Source organism: Micropterus salmoides, unplaced genomic scaffold, assembly GCF_014851395.1.
Source record: "Micropterus salmoides isolate LMB-PRFRI ecotype aquatic unplaced genomic scaffold, ASM1485139v1 Ms_hic_scaffold_4, whole genome shotgun sequence".
Lineage (NCBI taxonomy): Eukaryota > Metazoa > Chordata > Actinopteri > Centrarchiformes > Centrarchidae > Micropterus > Micropterus salmoides.
Window position 1 is genome coordinate 27,071,877 of NW_024043372.1, and position 17,492 is coordinate 27,089,368.

The 17,492-nt window shown below is 44.1% G+C and overlaps 2 protein-coding genes across 2 annotated transcripts in view; one reads left to right on the top strand and one right to left on the bottom strand.

The window, feature by feature from the left end:
* vstm2l (V-set and transmembrane domain containing 2 like) overlaps nt 1-6,191 on the top strand; it is a 32,323-nt gene extending 26,132 nt beyond the window's left edge. Inside the window, exon 4 of the mRNA XM_038697931.1 lies at nt 4,928-6,191. Within this exon, the coding sequence (XP_038553859.1) occupies nt 4,928-5,230 (303 nt within the window). The 3' untranslated portion in view covers nt 5,231-6,191. The remainder of the gene's footprint in view (nt 1-4,927) is intronic.
* A 1,161-nt stretch (nt 6,192-7,352) lies between these two features.
* On the bottom strand, nt 7,353-17,312 carry tgm2b (transglutaminase 2b). The gene is made up of 13 exons (XM_038697930.1): nt 17,160-17,312; nt 14,125-14,304; nt 12,745-12,963; nt 11,826-11,944; nt 11,248-11,376; nt 10,887-11,064; nt 10,587-10,719; nt 9,957-10,060; nt 9,608-9,847; nt 8,994-9,269; nt 8,738-8,898; nt 8,458-8,594; nt 7,353-7,838 (listed from the first exon to the last, which is right to left on the bottom strand). The coding sequence occupies exons 1-13, from the start codon at nt 17,167-17,169 to the stop codon at nt 7,688-7,690; spliced, it is 2,037 nt and encodes a 678-aa protein (XP_038553858.1). The 5' UTR covers nt 17,170-17,312; the 3' UTR covers nt 7,353-7,687.
* Nucleotides 17,313-17,492: the final 180 nt, after the last annotated feature.

Consider the following 17,492-nt stretch of genomic DNA (forward strand, 5'->3'; position numbering starts at 1 on the left):
GGGGGTCCCTCCGAGGAAGATCTGGCGGAGCTTCGCAGAACCACGAAGCGTTAGACGCAGTGCGAAGCGTTCCGCCAGTACCTCCCTCGCCGGTCTGGACCCAAGGCAGCTGAGGCTGCCAGGCGTAGGTCCCTTCCCTCTACGAGCTCCTACGGAGAGGAGAGGAAGCAGAGTGTCGCTTCTCGGGGGCCCCCCCGAGGAGCTGGGGCAGCGAGACGGCGCTCTCACCCTCAGCCGTCTGAGAGACGCGATCTGAGGACCGTCATCCAGTCCCGACGGAGCTCAGGGAAGACCGGGGTAGGGGAGTCTTTCTCCCCTCCCGCACGACTACAGTTCAAAACCCGCCCTCCAAATTCAACAGAAGAGAGGGGGTGGTTTGGACTGTGGTCCGCCCGGAGCAAGGTCCGGTGTTGGGACAGGAAGTTTTTACTCTGCTGAGGAAAGGGGCCGTGGAACGTGTCTCCCCCCCAGACAGAGACGCCGGTTCTACAGCCGGTACTTCATAGTCCCCAAGAAGGACGGAGGGCTGCGTGCCCTATTTTGGATCCGCGGGTTCTAACCGGTCTCTGAGGAGATTCAGGTTAAAGATGCTCATCATCCCCGCCACCGTGACGCACATCCAATCTGAGGATTGGTTCGTCACGATAGATCTAAAGGACGCCTATTTCCAGGTCTCCATCCGTCCTTCTCACAGGAAGTTCCTGAGGTTTGCCTTCGGGGGTGTGGCTTACCAGTATCGGGTTCTTCCATTCGGCCTGGCACTTTCCCCTCGCACATTCACCAAGTGTATGGATGCAGCACTGGCCCCGCTGAGGCTCCGGGGCATCCGGATTTCAACTTCATCGAAGACTGGCTCATCCTAGCACAGTCTCGAGAGTTGGCGGTTCGGCATCGAGATGTCGTTCTGGCTTGTCTGCGGCGTTTAGGGCTGAGGCTCAACGCACAGAAGAGCGTGCTGGCGCCCACCCTACGGGCTACGTTCCTAGGGGTTGCATGGGATTCGACAACGATGCGGGCACAATTGTCTCCGGCACGTGTCGACACCATATTGGATGCCGTGAAAGGGGTGAAGTTAGGCCACGCCATCACTATGAAACACTTTCAACGAGTGTTGGGTCTCCTGGCGGCTGCGTCCAGCGTAATACCATCTGGACTGCTGCACATAAGACCCCTGCAGTGGTGGCTAAGGAACAAGGGTTTTTCCCCGAGGGGAATCCTCTCCGTCTGGTTTGGGTTACGCGCAAGTGTCTTCGTTCCCTATCAGTTTGGAAGGAAACTTGGTTCCTGTCCCAGGGGCCCGTGTTGGGAGGGTCTTGTCGCCGGCTGGTTATTTCGACAGACGCCTCCCTCACTGGCTGGGGCGCGGTCATGGACGGCCGCTTCGCAAGGGGATCCTGGCAGGTGCATCGATCCGAGTGGCATATCAACTGTCTCGAGATGTTGGCGGTGTTCCAGGCTCTAAGGAGTTTCCTGCCCGATCTCCAAGGCCACCACGTCCTGGTTCGTTCCGAGGAGAACAACACAGCGGTGGTGGCCTATCTGAATCACCAGGGCGGTCTGCGCTCGCGCCCTCTGGACAGACTGGCGCGTCAGATCCTCCTGTGGTCCCAGCAGAGGTTACTATCGCTCAGGGCGATGTATCTCCTGGGGACGCAGAATCAGGGAGCAGACCTGCTGTTGAGGCAGGGGCTGAGGCCCGGGGAATGGAGACTTCACCCCAAAGTGGTGGAGCTCTTGTGCGAAGAGTTCGGCCCCATAGACGTGGATCTGTTTGCGTCTCAAGAGACTACGCACTGCCCGCTATGGTTTCTCTCGTTCCTCCAGCCCCGTTGGGTCTGGACGCCATGGTACATTCGTGGCCGAGGCTACGTCTGTACGCTTTTCCCCCAGTCGCTCTGCTCCCGGGGTTCTGGAGCGGGTCCGCCAGGACTATGTCGGCCTACTGCTCGTAGCCCCGTTCTGGCCAACCCGGGTGTGGTTCTCGGACATCATGTCGCTCCTGGACGGCCCGCCGTGGCGGGTCCCTCTGAGGAGAGACCTGCTGTCCCAGGCGCAGGGCCGGGTTCTTCACCCTTGCCCCGCCATATGGCGACTGTGGGTCTGGCCCCTGAGGGGGCACAGTACCTAGAGGCGGGTCTAACAGCCGGAGCAGTCGAGACCCTCCTGAGCTCCAGGGCCCCGTCCACACGGAGGATGTACGGCCTGAAGTGGAGTGTTTTCTCCACTTGGTGTAGGGAGCGGTCGGTGGACCCTGTTACCTGCCCGGTGGTTCAGGTACTTGAGTTCCTCCAGGACCGGTTCTCTGCTGGTCTTTCCCCTTCCACCCTCAAGGTGTACGTGGCAGCTATTTCATCTTTCCACACCCCTCTGAGGGAGGGGTTCTTGGGGAAACTTCCCTTGGTTGTACGTTTCCTCCGTGGTGCCCGGAGGATGAGACCTGCGACTCGGTCCAAGGTTCCCACTTGGGATCTGGCAGTGGTTCTTGGGGCGTTGGCTGAGGCCCCCTTCAAACCCCTGGAGTCAGCTGAGGCTAAGCACTTGACCCTCAAGATGGCCTTTCTCCTTGCTATCACCTCTCTGAGGAGGGTGGGGGAGCTCCAAGCGCTTTCGGTTTCCCCGCAAAGCCTGGAGTTTGCCCCAGGGAATATTAGGGCTATCATGCACCCTCGTTCAGGATACATCCCTAAAGTGCCTTCTTGTGCGGCAGGGTCCACAGTGCTGCAGGCATTTCATCCTCCACCTCATGTGACGGCGGAGGACGGGAGACTTCATCTGCTCTGCCCTGTCAGAGCACTGAGTATTTACACTCTGAGGTCCTCCCGTTGGAGGAAGGCTGACCAGCTGCTAGTGTGTTTTGGGTCTCCCAGGGCCGGGCTCCCTGCATCCAAACATACTATTAGCAACTGGATTGTTCAGACTATTTCCCTGGCCTATCAGGTGCGCGGTTTGCCTTCACCTGTGGCTGTGAGGGCTCATTCTACCAGAGGCAAGGCGGCCTCTCGAGCCCTCCTTTCCGGGGCCTCTTGCAGGATGTTGTTTAGCGGCTGGCTGGGCCACTCCGCACACATTCATTCGGTTTTACAGTCTTGACCTTCCTTCGGCACCTGGCACTCGTGCGCTCTCCTCTTAGTTGTGCCACTTTATTGCACACAGGGGCAGGTGGGGTTTTCGGCACGGTTTAGTGGGTATCTCGTTCCGTAACCGACGCAGTTCGAGTTCCCTCGAAGGGGAACGTCTCGGGTTACGTATGTAACCCTGGTTCCCCGAGAAGGGGAACGAGAGACTGCGTCGGTCTGCCGCACCTCTCTCCCCGCCTGAAGCGCCTGCTTCATAGTTTAAGCTAATGATGAGTGTGTACAGGTGTGCTTTATACTCCTCCGGTTATTCCGTCACACCTTACCGTTCTAGCAACAGGCCAATAGGATTGGAGTGATTTCATTCACGTTCAGACCTGCTTCGCCTAGAGGCGTTCCCATAGTGTCGTAACCGACGCAGTCTCTCGTTCCCCTTCTCGGGGAGCCAGGGTTACATACGTAACCCGAGACGTTCTTCCAAAGGTTCCTAGTTCTGGGGTATAGTTCCTTTGGTCGAAACGCAGCTTTACTTGTGTACGTTCTGTTCATATATTATGTCTGCTTGCAACATACCTGCAACATACACAAACTGATCGGTACATTGTTATGAGCATGGTCCTCACTGCCTTGTTGAGGCTGCTCCTAACATAACTCACTAACATAACTCACTAACATAACTCGTCTTGAAAAGTGGGATCTAACACTTACTTTTTAACAATACCCTGCTTGTGTACAGGACACTGGAGCACAATACATAATTAAACAATACCAAAAAGCAAAAGTATCACAAAACAATACATGAAGAAAGAAAAAAACAAACACCACTCCTGCACTCTAAACAATATGTAAGGGGGTGCCTGTGTTATGAACCTAAGAACACATTAACCTCACATAATACAGAGCTAGTGGAACCCAGTGCAGGTGTGTAGATGTAGCTGAGCATGGGGCAAAAACAAACACTAAGAAAACACTGATGACAATCGCATAAATCACCATTCACTCCCTGGTCAAGTGACATCGGCAGTGATGCAGGTAGTGTCCTCTGTTTCTGATTAGCGGATGCCTATCAGGCCTCAACTGTTACATCCATATGTGTGTAGTAATAATACCATAGTAACGTTAGGTCTGCCGGCTGAGACTTTGTAGCTGCGCTGTTATGTTTTTCAGAGCACACAAACACTGTGAACACACACCTGTCACCTGCCCAGCATGGTGCTATTACCCAGAAACACAGCTTCTACACCTTATCTTTACAGTTTATACACACAACAGGGTTAGTAATGTAACTCATGCATGTCAGCAACAGTTAGCCTAATATAGCTAACTTACTAATGTTATCATAGCTTACCTGCTGTACTGTCCGCTGCTTTCTCGTCAGATGGATAGCATTCCTTTCACTGTTGACTTTGTGTGAGAGGCCACATGGACAGAAATGCTGTACACTTTTAGTTATGGTATTATAAATGTTAGTCCTCCCTCCAGCCCTGCTCACTCCCTCTGCTTGCTTTAATGGCAGTGTGCTGGCAGTCAGAGCTCCCCCTGCAGTCCATAAAGTGCCTCAGCCGTTCAAAACCCTCCCTACAGCCTTTGGGTCACGCCTCCTCATTTGCATACACGAATCAAATCCTAAATACCAAATCCCCAATCCTGAATGGCTAAATGACTAAATGCCCAATCCTAAATATTAAATTCATTTTCGACTTCGACTTTTAGTTTTTGATTTAAATTTTTAGTTTTCAAATTAGACTTTTAGTTTTAGACTTTTTGTTTTAGTTCTGACCCAATAGTCCCTCCATACATTTCATCTACCATATGACTTTAAATAAGAACAAATCATCTTTTCTCCCCATTAGGTGGTAAAAGTGGCTGGCAGCAACATCTCCCACAAGCTCCGTCTCTCCAGTGTCAAGCCGTCAGACGAGGGCACGTATGAGTGTCGTGTCATTGACTTCAGCGGCACCGTGGCGCAGCACCACCGTGTTTGCGCATACCTACAGGTGAAGCCTGAGAGAAGTCAGGGGTCAGATGACATCAAGGTGTCAGGGTACCGGTCACAGGGGAAACACCCCCACCCCCACCACCAGACAGAGGGCAGGGACCAGAAGAGGAGATCCACTGGCAGCACCACTGACTGCAATGAGAGCTGTGTGCTTTAGAGAGGGCAGCCTGCCTGTCTGCATGTTTATGACTTATGTCTACAGAGGGACAGCAACATCACCAGAATTTAGGTATCAGAAGTAACTGGACCCTTTGTGATTCACATTTGTTTGTCTTTTAATCTTTAATATTGCTGTTTGGATGCCAGTGCTGTTGAATGCCAATAAAGGGCACACTTTTATTGACAGTACATATATGATTGTGTTATTTTTGTTGCTTTGTTATTTGCCTTAATTTGCATTTAGTTTATGTTAATGTGACAGTAAGGCTGTAATAACAGAGAACTTTGATTTTGTTATTTTGTCTGAGCAGGACTCTTCCAGAACCATTCTTCACAAAGTTACAGTACTTGTAAGCTAAGAGTCAGAATTATCACAGATATCATAAATAATAATTCACTGATACAGGCACAGAGCAGGCCATTTCCTTTGCAATGTGCCAGTTGTGTTGTCTTTTACCAAAACATACAGTATGCCTAAAGCTGCAGTATTTCAATGTAAATGCTTTCTAAGGAAAATAAAAAATAAATTAAGCTTTTTCATTCATCTGAAAAAAAGTGTATTGATTTGATTTATGTAATTAAAGTTCATACACTTTGAAAGAAAACTATCTGTACCTAGCTTTTAAAACCACAACAAGAATGTTTGTCAAAATAAAAATGTATGCCTTCATCACGTCAAGATATCAATTTTTGTGTATGTTCACACTTAGCACCGTAGACTTTTACTGTTATAATTAAAATATAGTTTTCTCTGTGCAACTTAACCAAATGCTTTAAAAAACACAACTATAGTGTGTTAATCACTCTAAACTTTTGTCGTCATTTTCTTCTCCATAATATAACTTTTTGCCTAAACCTTTATGGAGTTTGACATCTGAATCCCATTCTCCTCTTGACTGTGTTTGTTCAAAGTGCTGCTGTTTGGTGTCTGTTCTGTTAAATACATTTGTTTGAAATGACTTTGGTCTTTTTTTTCCATGATTCTGCTATTTATTTAGCACTTTATTAAATCAAGGTTTCAATGAATTTACAGACATTGAAAGGTGTGAACGCTCATTGGTGATGATACATAATACTAAGAAACGTCAGTCAATGTTGCTGTGACATCACTGTGAGTTTATACAGTATTTGTTTTTAAATGAATTACTAAAGACACTGAATACTTGGAGCATTTCTTTTGACACTACTGCTGTACTACTACTGTACACTACTTTGTAGATAATACATGATTTCAGCTTAGAGCAAGCAAAATACTTAAAAACCTTTGTCACGTGTACATGTTAAAAGAGCGTTGAGGGAGTTTTGATGTAACATAATAGACTCTTAGTTCAGTTTGTTATTCCATTTTATCCGTGGTTCTTTGAATTTCTTGGTTATCTTTACTGTGTATTGGAAGCAACATGCAACAGGTTAGTGATAGTCTGGTTAATCATGTTCTCTCTTGCAATTACATTTTGTTGCCAGAAGAGTGCAGCACTACTTGTAACTATAGCAAAACAAATGACTGCATTTGTCCACAGACAGGCATTGATGGTAGAACTGTTTTACACAAAGTTGGTGATTTAAATTAGGCAATAGGACCAGCAGTACAAACTGTATAGAGTAGCATGGCAGCATGCTATGAACAACAATGATTTTGCACTATTATTACAAGAAATGTAATGCGTGTCCCAGGTACAAGAAGTGTAGACTTAACAGTTTGAAATGAAGTTGTGTCCTTATTATATCCATATGTATGGTGGAATGTGGTGAAAAACTAAGACCGGAATGCTGTTGGAGGAGTGTCTCCTTTTATTCTGAAGAATTTCGATAATGGTTGTTGGGTTACTGCTATCAATGCTGTCTAACTTCTCTTCAGTAAATAATATATTCATGATTATTTTCCCATATCAGCCGACGAGATATTCACTTTATACCAACAACATCTAAGTGAAACAACCTCACAAACTCCATGCCAACCACCTCATCACCTTTGCACCTTTGAGTGTGTAAACGGTAGATTGTTGCATTAAGCGCAGTGAAAATAAAAATCTTCACATTGCATTCATGCAACACATTTTGTCCAACTAGGTCTGACATTGTGTAAAGACGGTCTGACTGGTTCATTATCAGAGAAAATGAGACGTGTAAAAACTCTTTTAATTGTAGCACTGAAAAAGTATTAAATAGTACATAGTACTTAAGATACTAATCATCACCACACCACATTACATATTCTGTTTTGCATGCACAGATTTGATTAGCCTTAATGAGTATAAAGCATCCCAGGTCACATTTAACTGTCTATGGCTCTGAATAAACACAGCTATACAATCAGTAATATACAGTGATCTTTTAAGGTGTTTGTATAGAAAAGCATGTTATGTATTAAACACTGTGCAAAAGAAGGTTAATTTGCTAATCTTTAGATGGTTCTAAAAAAAAACAGAGTAGGAATACTGCAGAATTAAAGGCTTTATTTTCCAATAATGACATTTCTGTAGCCCTTGACATGACACAACTTGTTGCTGTCGAAGTCGACCACCAGCTTTCTCAGCCCAGAATGGGTGGGAGTGAAGTACATCTTCACCTTGGCGTCTTCCCCAGGTCCCACCGAGGAGCCCAGCCTGTAGAGTAAATATTTAAATATTATATTTGTGGCACACACTGGAGGACCTTATCACTTTCCTCTGATTGCATAAATATTTAGATGATCAATTACAGCCGACATAGGGCTCATGACAGTCTTGACTATTTATGGAGATAGTGTTAGAACTGCGCAGCAAAAGAAGTTACAAAAAGGAAGTATGCTTTAATACTAGTTTCATCCTAGTCTTTTTTTTTTACACACCAGAGCTTTGTCCATAAATGTGCACTGACCATGAAAATGCATCACGCAGACACATCATGCAGCATTCATGCATTCAGAAAACCAAAGGTGCATTTATATTAACTAACTGTGTGGCTTCTCCTTACTCACTTGAAGAGATCAAAGTATACAAATCAACTCATAGAAAGTTTATTGTGAAGCAATCACCTCACTGTGTTTCCCAGATTTTCTTTACCAGTGGGCTCCTGACTAAACAGGGGCACATCCAGCCTGACACACATATCTCTACACTAAACTATTGATTTACTATTGAGGCCAAAAGAACCCATATGTATGAGTTTTTTTCTAATTTGTGACTGCTCCCTTGTGAGTAAAGAATAATCATCTCCAGCTGAATAAGGAGGGATTCATACAACCTCTCAGAGACAACGCGTCCCCCAGTGAGGTTGGCCCCCTCGATGCTGAAGCAGCAGTTCTCCAGAGGCTCTGGCAGAGGGTTATGGAGGGTGATCTCCGCAGCCAGCTTCCGATTCTCCTTTGGTTCACCCAGGATCTGCAGAGCACAGCCACCTCCAGGTGTCAGTTATTGACATTCTCACAGTAAGTACAATGCACTTTTGCTCGTACCAAGCTTTGTTTATACATACTGTAGGAATAGCTTGACAGTAGCCAAAAGTTTGGGCTCATTGTACTCACTCTCACTTTGATTTCAGGATTGTCCAGCACAATGTTTCTCACTGCCAGCGTTGACTCGCTAGTGCTGTAGTCCAGCAACAGAGCTGCCAGACGGATTAAGTTGTCCTCAGTGATTAGGCCACCGTACTTAGAGTAGTTCAGCCTTAGTGAAACTCGCCTCTCTAGAAGAACACATTAAATATTATTTAACATTTGAAGGGAAAAGTCAAGTGCATAAAGCATTTGCATGTAAACACCACATGGTGACTTGGCTCACCTGCTCCTGGTGCGAGTTCAACATTGAGCAGATCTTTAAAACCACAATTCCCTCCCAGGGACCCATTGTAGGACACGGCACAGGATCCAAACACCAGGCGGCACTTTTTCTCGCTCTGCGTGTTGTTAGTGACCACAGCAAACACGTCGAAGTCGCAGCCCTTCCTCATGTCTGATGTGACGTCAATAGTGAGGTGCAGGCCTTGGTTTTCCTGCTGGTGGAGCAGCTTGTTTTGGTGGTTAGCCTTCTTGAAGGCCTCCCGCTCTTCATCTGAGCCTGGCAATACGGCAGCAACAAAATCAAGCACTTAATAACAAAGTTGCCAAATTTGAAACCTATGTTTTGACATTCAAAACAGTCAACCATCCTGTAGAAGTAAAGGAGTATACACCCGATCTTCTTAAGAGTCAAGACTTTGTGTACATTAAAAGTAACACAACAAACACTGATTGGGAATGTAAGAATTTACACAGCAGCTGACCTTGTTGTGACCTGCTGGTATGCAGAGGAGGTTTGTATATAACTAATGCTGTAATAACATACACTATTGGTGAGGACCAACTAATGATGTTTTGTTTGTCTACTTGCACAGTAAATCCAGCAGTGCTCTCTACCTTCGGGGTATTTGTAGAGATGAGTGATGTCCTCTCTGGCGTCACTGCCCACACTCTTTGTGCTGATCTTCTGGCCCACCACTGTAGTGGTAGTGACCGTAGACGTGCCGCCGTCTTTTTTCTTCATGATGGTGATTATATCAGCGTTGACCTCAGCAAAGACAAATGGTGCATCATACTTGAACATGAGCTCGCCCTGCTTGATGGCCCTGACAGGAACAGGGCCGCAGCAATACACTCCTAAGGGAAGGAGATGGGCGTAGAAACAAAGTGACTGATCCACCATGGTGAGGATTCTTCCTTGATCATAAATGGCCTCATGGGTTCACTGGTGCAGAGTGATCATTACCTTCACTTTTCTCCTGAGGTGTTGGGTCACTGGCCTGCCAGCCGTTAAATTCAGATGTGAGGTCAGGCCTGGTCATCCAGTTCTCCACCCAGCAGTGATAATTCCTACAGAAACAATGCACACCATCAATACTTGGTAAACATTTGTTTTGGCACTTTAGTAAAGACATCTCATTAACTCTACTTGTTCTAATGTCATTACCAAATCTGCAGTAAACGGGTTAACTTCAAGTCACAAGTCAACCTCTTACTGTGTAAATCTCTACTGTCACGGTTAGTACAAAGATAATTTAGATTGCAAAGTGTATGGTCAAATTGTAGTCAATAATCAAATCAAGAGGATGTTTCAAACTGATGGGAAGGGTATCTGATTAAATATCGTTCTGCACTGTTTATTCTCACTCATTTAATTTGACATCACACCATATTGAGGTATAGCACAGCAATTAAAAACTCACATGCATTTTTTTTCTGATGCCACATTTCAGAGAGGAAGAAAACAACTTTAAATAGTCTTCATAGTTCCTTACATTTCAATTCAAAGACTTCACAGCAGCCCTGACAATCTACAACACAACCCTGCCTCCCACAGTAGTATGAAAGCACATACATAAAACTTGTATGTTTTTACCAGATCATTTCTCCGGATTGAATGGGCTCTCCATTTTCGTTGATGTAGCGTTCAATCACCAGGTTGCTGTTGTTGTCATGGGCTGAAAGGTAGTTGGTAACAACTCGGCAGGGAATGCCAAGGGCTCTAGAAACTAACATGATATGAAACAAAATCACATAAGTATTGTGACACTAAGAGGAGGTGTAATGTATATCTCAACTGTGTGCTTACATAAATGGTGTTACGTTGCGTCAGTTTGAGACAAATCAAGCGTGTTTCCAATGATAGGATACCAAGCTCCACCACGTCTTATCTTACCTGAACAGGCCACTGCAGCAAACACCCAGCACTGTCCGTAGCGAACAGGCTGACAGGCTTGTGTGTCCCAGTTGCGCAGAATCTCCACACTGCCTTTCCAGAACATGGGGCTGACACCTCCTTCATAGCCATCTGTCCATTTTCCCAGCAACACTCCTTTGTCGTCATTACAGTTCACCTAACAGGTAAACCCAACTTTTTTTTACTGATGAAATCTAAGCTTATTATGTTTACTTTTAAGTTACATTATTGTTATCCCACAGACTATACTGTAACCAATCTATGCTAATAAAAAAGCAGTACATTATCTCTTTCTAAACATAAAAAGTGAATGGAGATATCAGAAATGAATATGACTTGCCATGGCGCTTATCACTCTGGAAACATAGATGGGATTTCTCCTCCCTGAGCAGTCTTTGCCAGGATTTTTCAAACATTTAGGATTCATATCCAGAATCCTCAGACAGACATCCAGGATTCCACTTTCAAACTTTTAAATAAAAATTAAGGGAGGTCCAAGGTTAAATATGTCCTTTTTGAATACATTTCAAGAACAACAGGTGCAAACACACAGCAAATTAGATGTGTAATTCTGCCATGCTGTAGAGCTCAACAGCTGCACAAGTAATGCACTGCTCAGGCCAGCCTGATCAAAGTGTATCAGATATCAAAGAAAGGGCTGGAAAGGATAACAGTCCTTTCACTTCACCGGGCCCAGACTGTCCACTGTCCAATATAAATATGTTGGTTAATTTAAGTGTCAAATGTACATAAATGACTGCATTTTTGTAAATCATAAATCACTTGATAGGTGGATATTGTCTTGTTATCAGAAGAAGATTCAAACTCCTTCCCCAAACTGGCACAATGTTGGCTGGCCTGGTTGACTATGTGTGAAAGATGAAGTGGGGCGGACAGCGTCAGTGTTGGTGTTGGTACCTGGCCAAAGTTCCAGGGAGTTGATATGGGATGTTTGTAGTTGCCTCGAAAGATGATTCCATCCTGAGACAACACATACTCTTCCAAATTCTTCTCATTGTCCATATATACTGCATCTCCTGTTGCCAAGAGACGTCACAAACAATACAATGAATGTACTATTACATGTCGTGAGTGGAACATGACATGTTATAGTGTTGATCTTAATTTCTTGGAAACTAAAAAAAAACGTTTTCTCACCCTGCAGTTTATTTAAAGCATTTTAATATAATTGGAAAGCTCCAGTGAACTTAAAGGAATACGCTATTTGCTTTCTTGGCAAGAGTTAGATGAGAAGATCAATACTACTCTCTTTTTTGTCTGTTCAATATTAACCTGGTATAAAGACAGGACATCAAGCCTGGCACAATAGCCATGGTGGCAACTTCATTGTGACAACAAGACTTCCGGAAGTGACTACTCCTGGACAAGAACCGCAATTTGTTGTTTTACACTTTATTTTTTTGTTGAGATTAAACAAACAAGACATGTTTATTGCTAATCTTTAGAGCTGCAGGTAGGCATATTGTGTTACCGTCAGAGAGAGCCAGGCTAGCAGTGTCCCTCTGTTTCCATTTTTTATGCTAAACTAAACTAACTGGCTGCTTGCTGTAACCCTTTACCAGAAAGCTATAAGAGTGGTACTGTACAGACCTTCTCATCTAATTCTCATATTCCCTAAAATGTTGAACTATTGCTCAAAATTACACAATTATTATTTAACTACTACCTTTCCCCTATAGAATGTCTTCAGCTCTGCTACTAAATAGCTCCTGTCACAAATCCACTCTGCAATGAAACATCACATCATTTTGTATCCTAAGACTGGTACAGCTAAGTTTCACTACATGACAGCTAGAGGTATGGTCTGTTTACCCACCTGGGCACCAGGGGTTAAAGAGCAGGACAAACTCAATCCGGCCTGATCGCCCCAGGGTCAAGTTATAGCGGCCTATAGGTGCATCAGGGGCAGAACAGATGGACAGGGCCACCATGTCCCCGCGGGGACTCATGACAGTGGCGCTCCAGCGGGAAGTGTCAATGTTGGCAGACAGACCAAAGGAGGCCCTGGTGCCATACTGCTCAGAGGGTTGAGGACCTGCATGTAACAGTGAATATGGTTAAATCTCTGAGTGCACATGTGGGAAAAGGCCAAGAGGTTTCTGTGAAATATTTGTGTTTTGGGACTGGAAACTCACAGGGTATATTTTCACTGTTTTCCCAACCCAGCCTAAATTTAGTTCAAACATCTCTGGAATCTCCTTTCATGTATGAACAGCTGTCATAACTGTCTAATGGCACCTAATTATGACCAAAACTGATTGGGACTCCAGTGTCCCCGAGCAACATCAGTTCATAGTTACATAAACTTAAACTTAACCATAACCCCCTAAACTTAAAACAATTGTGCATCAGTGCAAAGAGTCAAATCTTTGACATCTTCCACCCAGTACAACCAACTAAACCCAGGACAGGCTGTGTGATCGCTTCCTTCTGATTGGCTGGTATTAAGGGTCCTACTCAAAACCATTAAAACATACTTGACTTTCAAAGGTTGATAATGTTATCTGTGATTATACACAAGCTTTCCTTTTGGCAAGCACCACTTCCTGTTTAAACAGTTAAACATTAGAAGTTTATCCAAATATGAACTGAGGAGAAGAGACATACGCTTATAAGTGTTTTTCTAGGGTATTTTGAAGGCAAATAAAAGAGAATATAGTATCTGGGGCTCCCAACAATAACAGTTAATACCCGCAGAACAATAAGGGAGGTGCTGAGGTTAACAATGAGAAAACCAACAGAACATCTTACAGCTGCTGTCAGTGTTGCTCATTGTAAAAGCAGAAGTACTAGAAGTATCATTGACCACTGGACAAGGGAAAATTACTTTTTCTTTCCACCAATATTACCACTCCTTTCCCCTCTCACATTTGAAATCACAACAGGTAGCAAAGAAAAATAATGTCAGTGGAAACACAGTTCTGGTGTGACCATAGCTTCCTGAATGAGAGGATGCAACATCCCCAGTGTTTTCACTTCATCCTCTTTTAATTATATAGGATCCTTATTAAACACATTTTCCATATTGTGAAAGTTTTGTTCATTTACTTTTCTGAATGTTTTGATGCAGTGCAGAAAACAGAAACATATGTAAATATCCAAAAGAAAAGTAAAAACAGTATACATACAGTATACTGTTTTTACTGTGTCCGTGGTTAAGAAAGATGTAAAAGTAGAGGTAAAGAAGGAGTAGCACCTGTTTCTGCAACGCAGTCAAGAGAGCTGACTCCTGGCTGGTAGTTCCCGGAGCGAAGGTACAGGCTGATTGTGAACGGTTGGCCTCTCCTCACAATCAGACAATCAACGCCATTGAGATCAGTACGATGGTCGGTGTTGTTGAACTCACACTCCAAGTTCCAGTTATCAATGTCCAGAGCTTCAAAGAAGAGAGGGCATTTTTTAAAAACACAGAAAAACTTAAAAGAGAAAGCCTATAAACGGGGAGTTTATTACATATGTAACACACAACGTAGATGCAGAACAATCATCTTATGAAATGAGTGAATGTTTTAATATGCATTGATAGCACTCCAAACATATTCTGGGTTCTCATTTGAATTTAATAGAAAGATAGTGGATATTTTTATTGAGCTCTTCGGACAACATAGTGCTGATGAAGTTCAAGTTGTAAATGTATAGTTGTGTATAGGATGTGGGGTATTTAATGGAATTTACAAGATTCAACAATTACAAATAACTTTTTTAATTGGCAGACCTGGTGAATTATCCAGAAACTGTGTTTTTTTTTGGAGTCTGGATTCCTTCAGGGTGTGGCTATGAATGTGTTTTTTATATTTTCTAAAAGTGAACTGCTTTCCTAGCTAGTTCCAACAAACTAGTGAAATGTTTGTGAAGGTTTACTATTTGGTCATCAGAGCAAATGCTGCAGAATAAAACTGTGAACACGCAGTACACTCGAAGTCATTCATGGTAAGATCATTTTGTGTCACAGGTCTTTCTGTATAGATTTAACAAGAGGTAAACACAGACACCCTTCACTCCCTGTGAAGTGTGCAAACACACAACCACTCCTTCTCTCCAGGGCACGTTGTGACTAAGAGAATCCCACACGCTGACGTCCTGTTTGTGGAGAACGTTAGAGTCTTCCTATATAATACTTCTACAGTCATCCTGCTGCCTCACTACTGTCTGGGCTGCTGAATGACATGTCAGGAGGTTAACCTTCTCCTCCTGTATTATTCCATGCTGTTAAGAAAAGCCTTGGAAATTGACGTGAGCGGGTACTGTCAAGATTGGGTTAGACTTGAGCAAACAAAGACCAAGCTGCACAGACATCCTGCTGTTTTACATGAAGTTTATGTGGGATAATAATTCCTCAGTATTTCTCTGATGTTTTACCGATCCTGACCTTAGTTTAGTTCCTAGCTGAAGGCACATTAGTGTAACTAATGGGGCAAATGCCTTTAAGATGACAACGCTATCTATTTTGGGACTGCTGGAGACAAAGTATTCATGGCTTTGTAGTGAGGGCTTTGTTGCTTAGTCTGTGCATACTCTCCAGTCATTTAGCTCACATTTGATCTGTATCAAATAAATATCAGGATTGCATTGGAGCGCAGATGCTGTTTAACAATTAATTGAGAAACCACCTGGAGAATGAAATATCACACTTGGGTCCAAGAAATTTTTTCACTTTTTCCTTTTGAAGAGAGAAGTTTTAGTGTAATCACACCTCAAGGCAAGATAGTCCAATAAAACAGGTCCTCAACTTGCAGAATGTGCAAACAATTACCACAAATAATAACATATGAAAGTCCAGACACAAAACCTTCAGACACAACAGAGACCAATGGTGCAATGGGAAACTGACGTCATCCTTTCTGTAGTTATTTGGGGGTCTTTTTGCATTTTTTTCTTTTTGATTTTCTCCCAAACCGCAGAGCAACAGCATGTGTCTTTTAAGATGAAGTAGTTGTGGTATAGCAGATGGTGTGCATGTGTGGTGTAAAGCCAAACTGAATACATTTTACAGCAGCTTGCAGTTTGTTCTTCACAGGGTTACATAAGTTGTAACCTCAAAAACGCTCTAATATGAAATGCATGGGCAGAGATTCCTTAACCTTTACCCTGCTGTCCTCACTAACTTATAGCATACACGGCACATCTACGCTTCACACCCACTTTACCAACCATGACCCCACACTACAGAGGGCCTGCCTCAGTAAGCAGCCCTGAGGGCAGCAAAAGCCTAATAAGGACATTAAAACAAGATATAGCTTGTGTCAACTGGCGCCATGGCTAGTACAGTAAACATTACTTGAATCAAACTCCCATCAGAGGTGAAAGAAGTTTCCAGTTTTGCTAAATGCTTTGTAAATGTACCAATATAGTGTTTATTTACATGCAAAATCTGGTGTAAGTTGTCTTTGTGTACAGTGGGTAGCTGTTCCAACAGACATCCTGTGACTATGAAGATGAAATACACTGAATGGAAAAAGCAGCTGCTTTTCTGACCGCAGACTAGCCTGCTCCAGTTCACAGGTTCTCTGTTAAATACACACTCAACAAGTGAAAATGCTATGCCTTTTCTACTATGTCCAACATCCCTCCTCAGATATTTGTGGTATGCACATTTTGCCTACACACAGGTCAACCACACTTTCAACCTCTGGAGGTCATTTAGAGCAAACTTTGAGGTTTGGCTGTATTCTTGTTTGGGAAGATTTTGAATGCCTATACAAGGGCCTAAAGCAAATTATTTGTAGGCTGGTCTGTGTGCCTATTAAGATAGCAGCAGTTAACCTAGGCTCCAAATGCTCTCTGCTGCCAATATAATTAGCAATGTCCTGGGGCAACAATCATTTGCACAAACATTTTTTTAGATGCATCGGTCTTCAGATCTCTGATGAACATACCTCCTGCTACTTTGAAACCAGCTAATGCAGGGGTGATGACATGTGCATGCTGTGATAACTCATTTATCATCTTTGTTATCCTCAGACACCATCTCGACAGCATGCTTTGTTACCACAGTGTCCTAAACATAGTGAAAGTTTTTTTTTTAGAAAGGTTTTGGTCTTGCTGGTCATTAACTCCTCTGTCAGGCACTAGAAAACTGTACACCCCATCAGAATAAACTGAGAGTGACTTACATTTAAAGTTACATTAACATAAACACCTGTATTAGTAAATGGCGTAGGCTACCCTGTAAACTTGCAAAGAGTTTCAAAATATTAACACAAATCGAAAAATCATCATTCTTCACCTTACCTTGAGCCATGACTGCTGCTGTGTTCTTTGAATGAACTGTGTTTCAGTGGATCTGTAGCTCAGACGGGAATACTGTGCCACTCCTCCCCGATATCCCGGTCTTATTTGTAGTCTTCGTGCTAGCCAGTCTGATGGTCGGCGTCACGCGACCCCCCACCTCCCTCACCCTACCCCCAAACAGAACACACCCCTTCCCGTGTGTCCTCGCTTGTGAGCGCACACACGGACGTACACCATCCAGCGATTCATGACTGTTTGTTTATTGAGCCCTTTTTCGGAGAAAAATTACACTCTGGTAAACTTTTTGACCTCACCATGTGTGGAGCAGTCGAG

Excerpts from the sequence above, each read along its gene's own strand:
- tgm2b (XM_038697930.1), bottom strand. Across the intron at positions 8,595-8,737 it reads ATCCTGAAATCAAAGTGAGA|ATCCTGGGTGAACCAAAGGA; the intron begins GTGAGTACAATG and ends TGTGCTCTGCAG. Across the intron at positions 7,839-8,457 it reads GGACGCGTTGTCTCTGAGAG|GCTGGGCTCCTCGGTGGGAC; the intron begins GTTGTATGAATC and ends TTTACTCTACAG.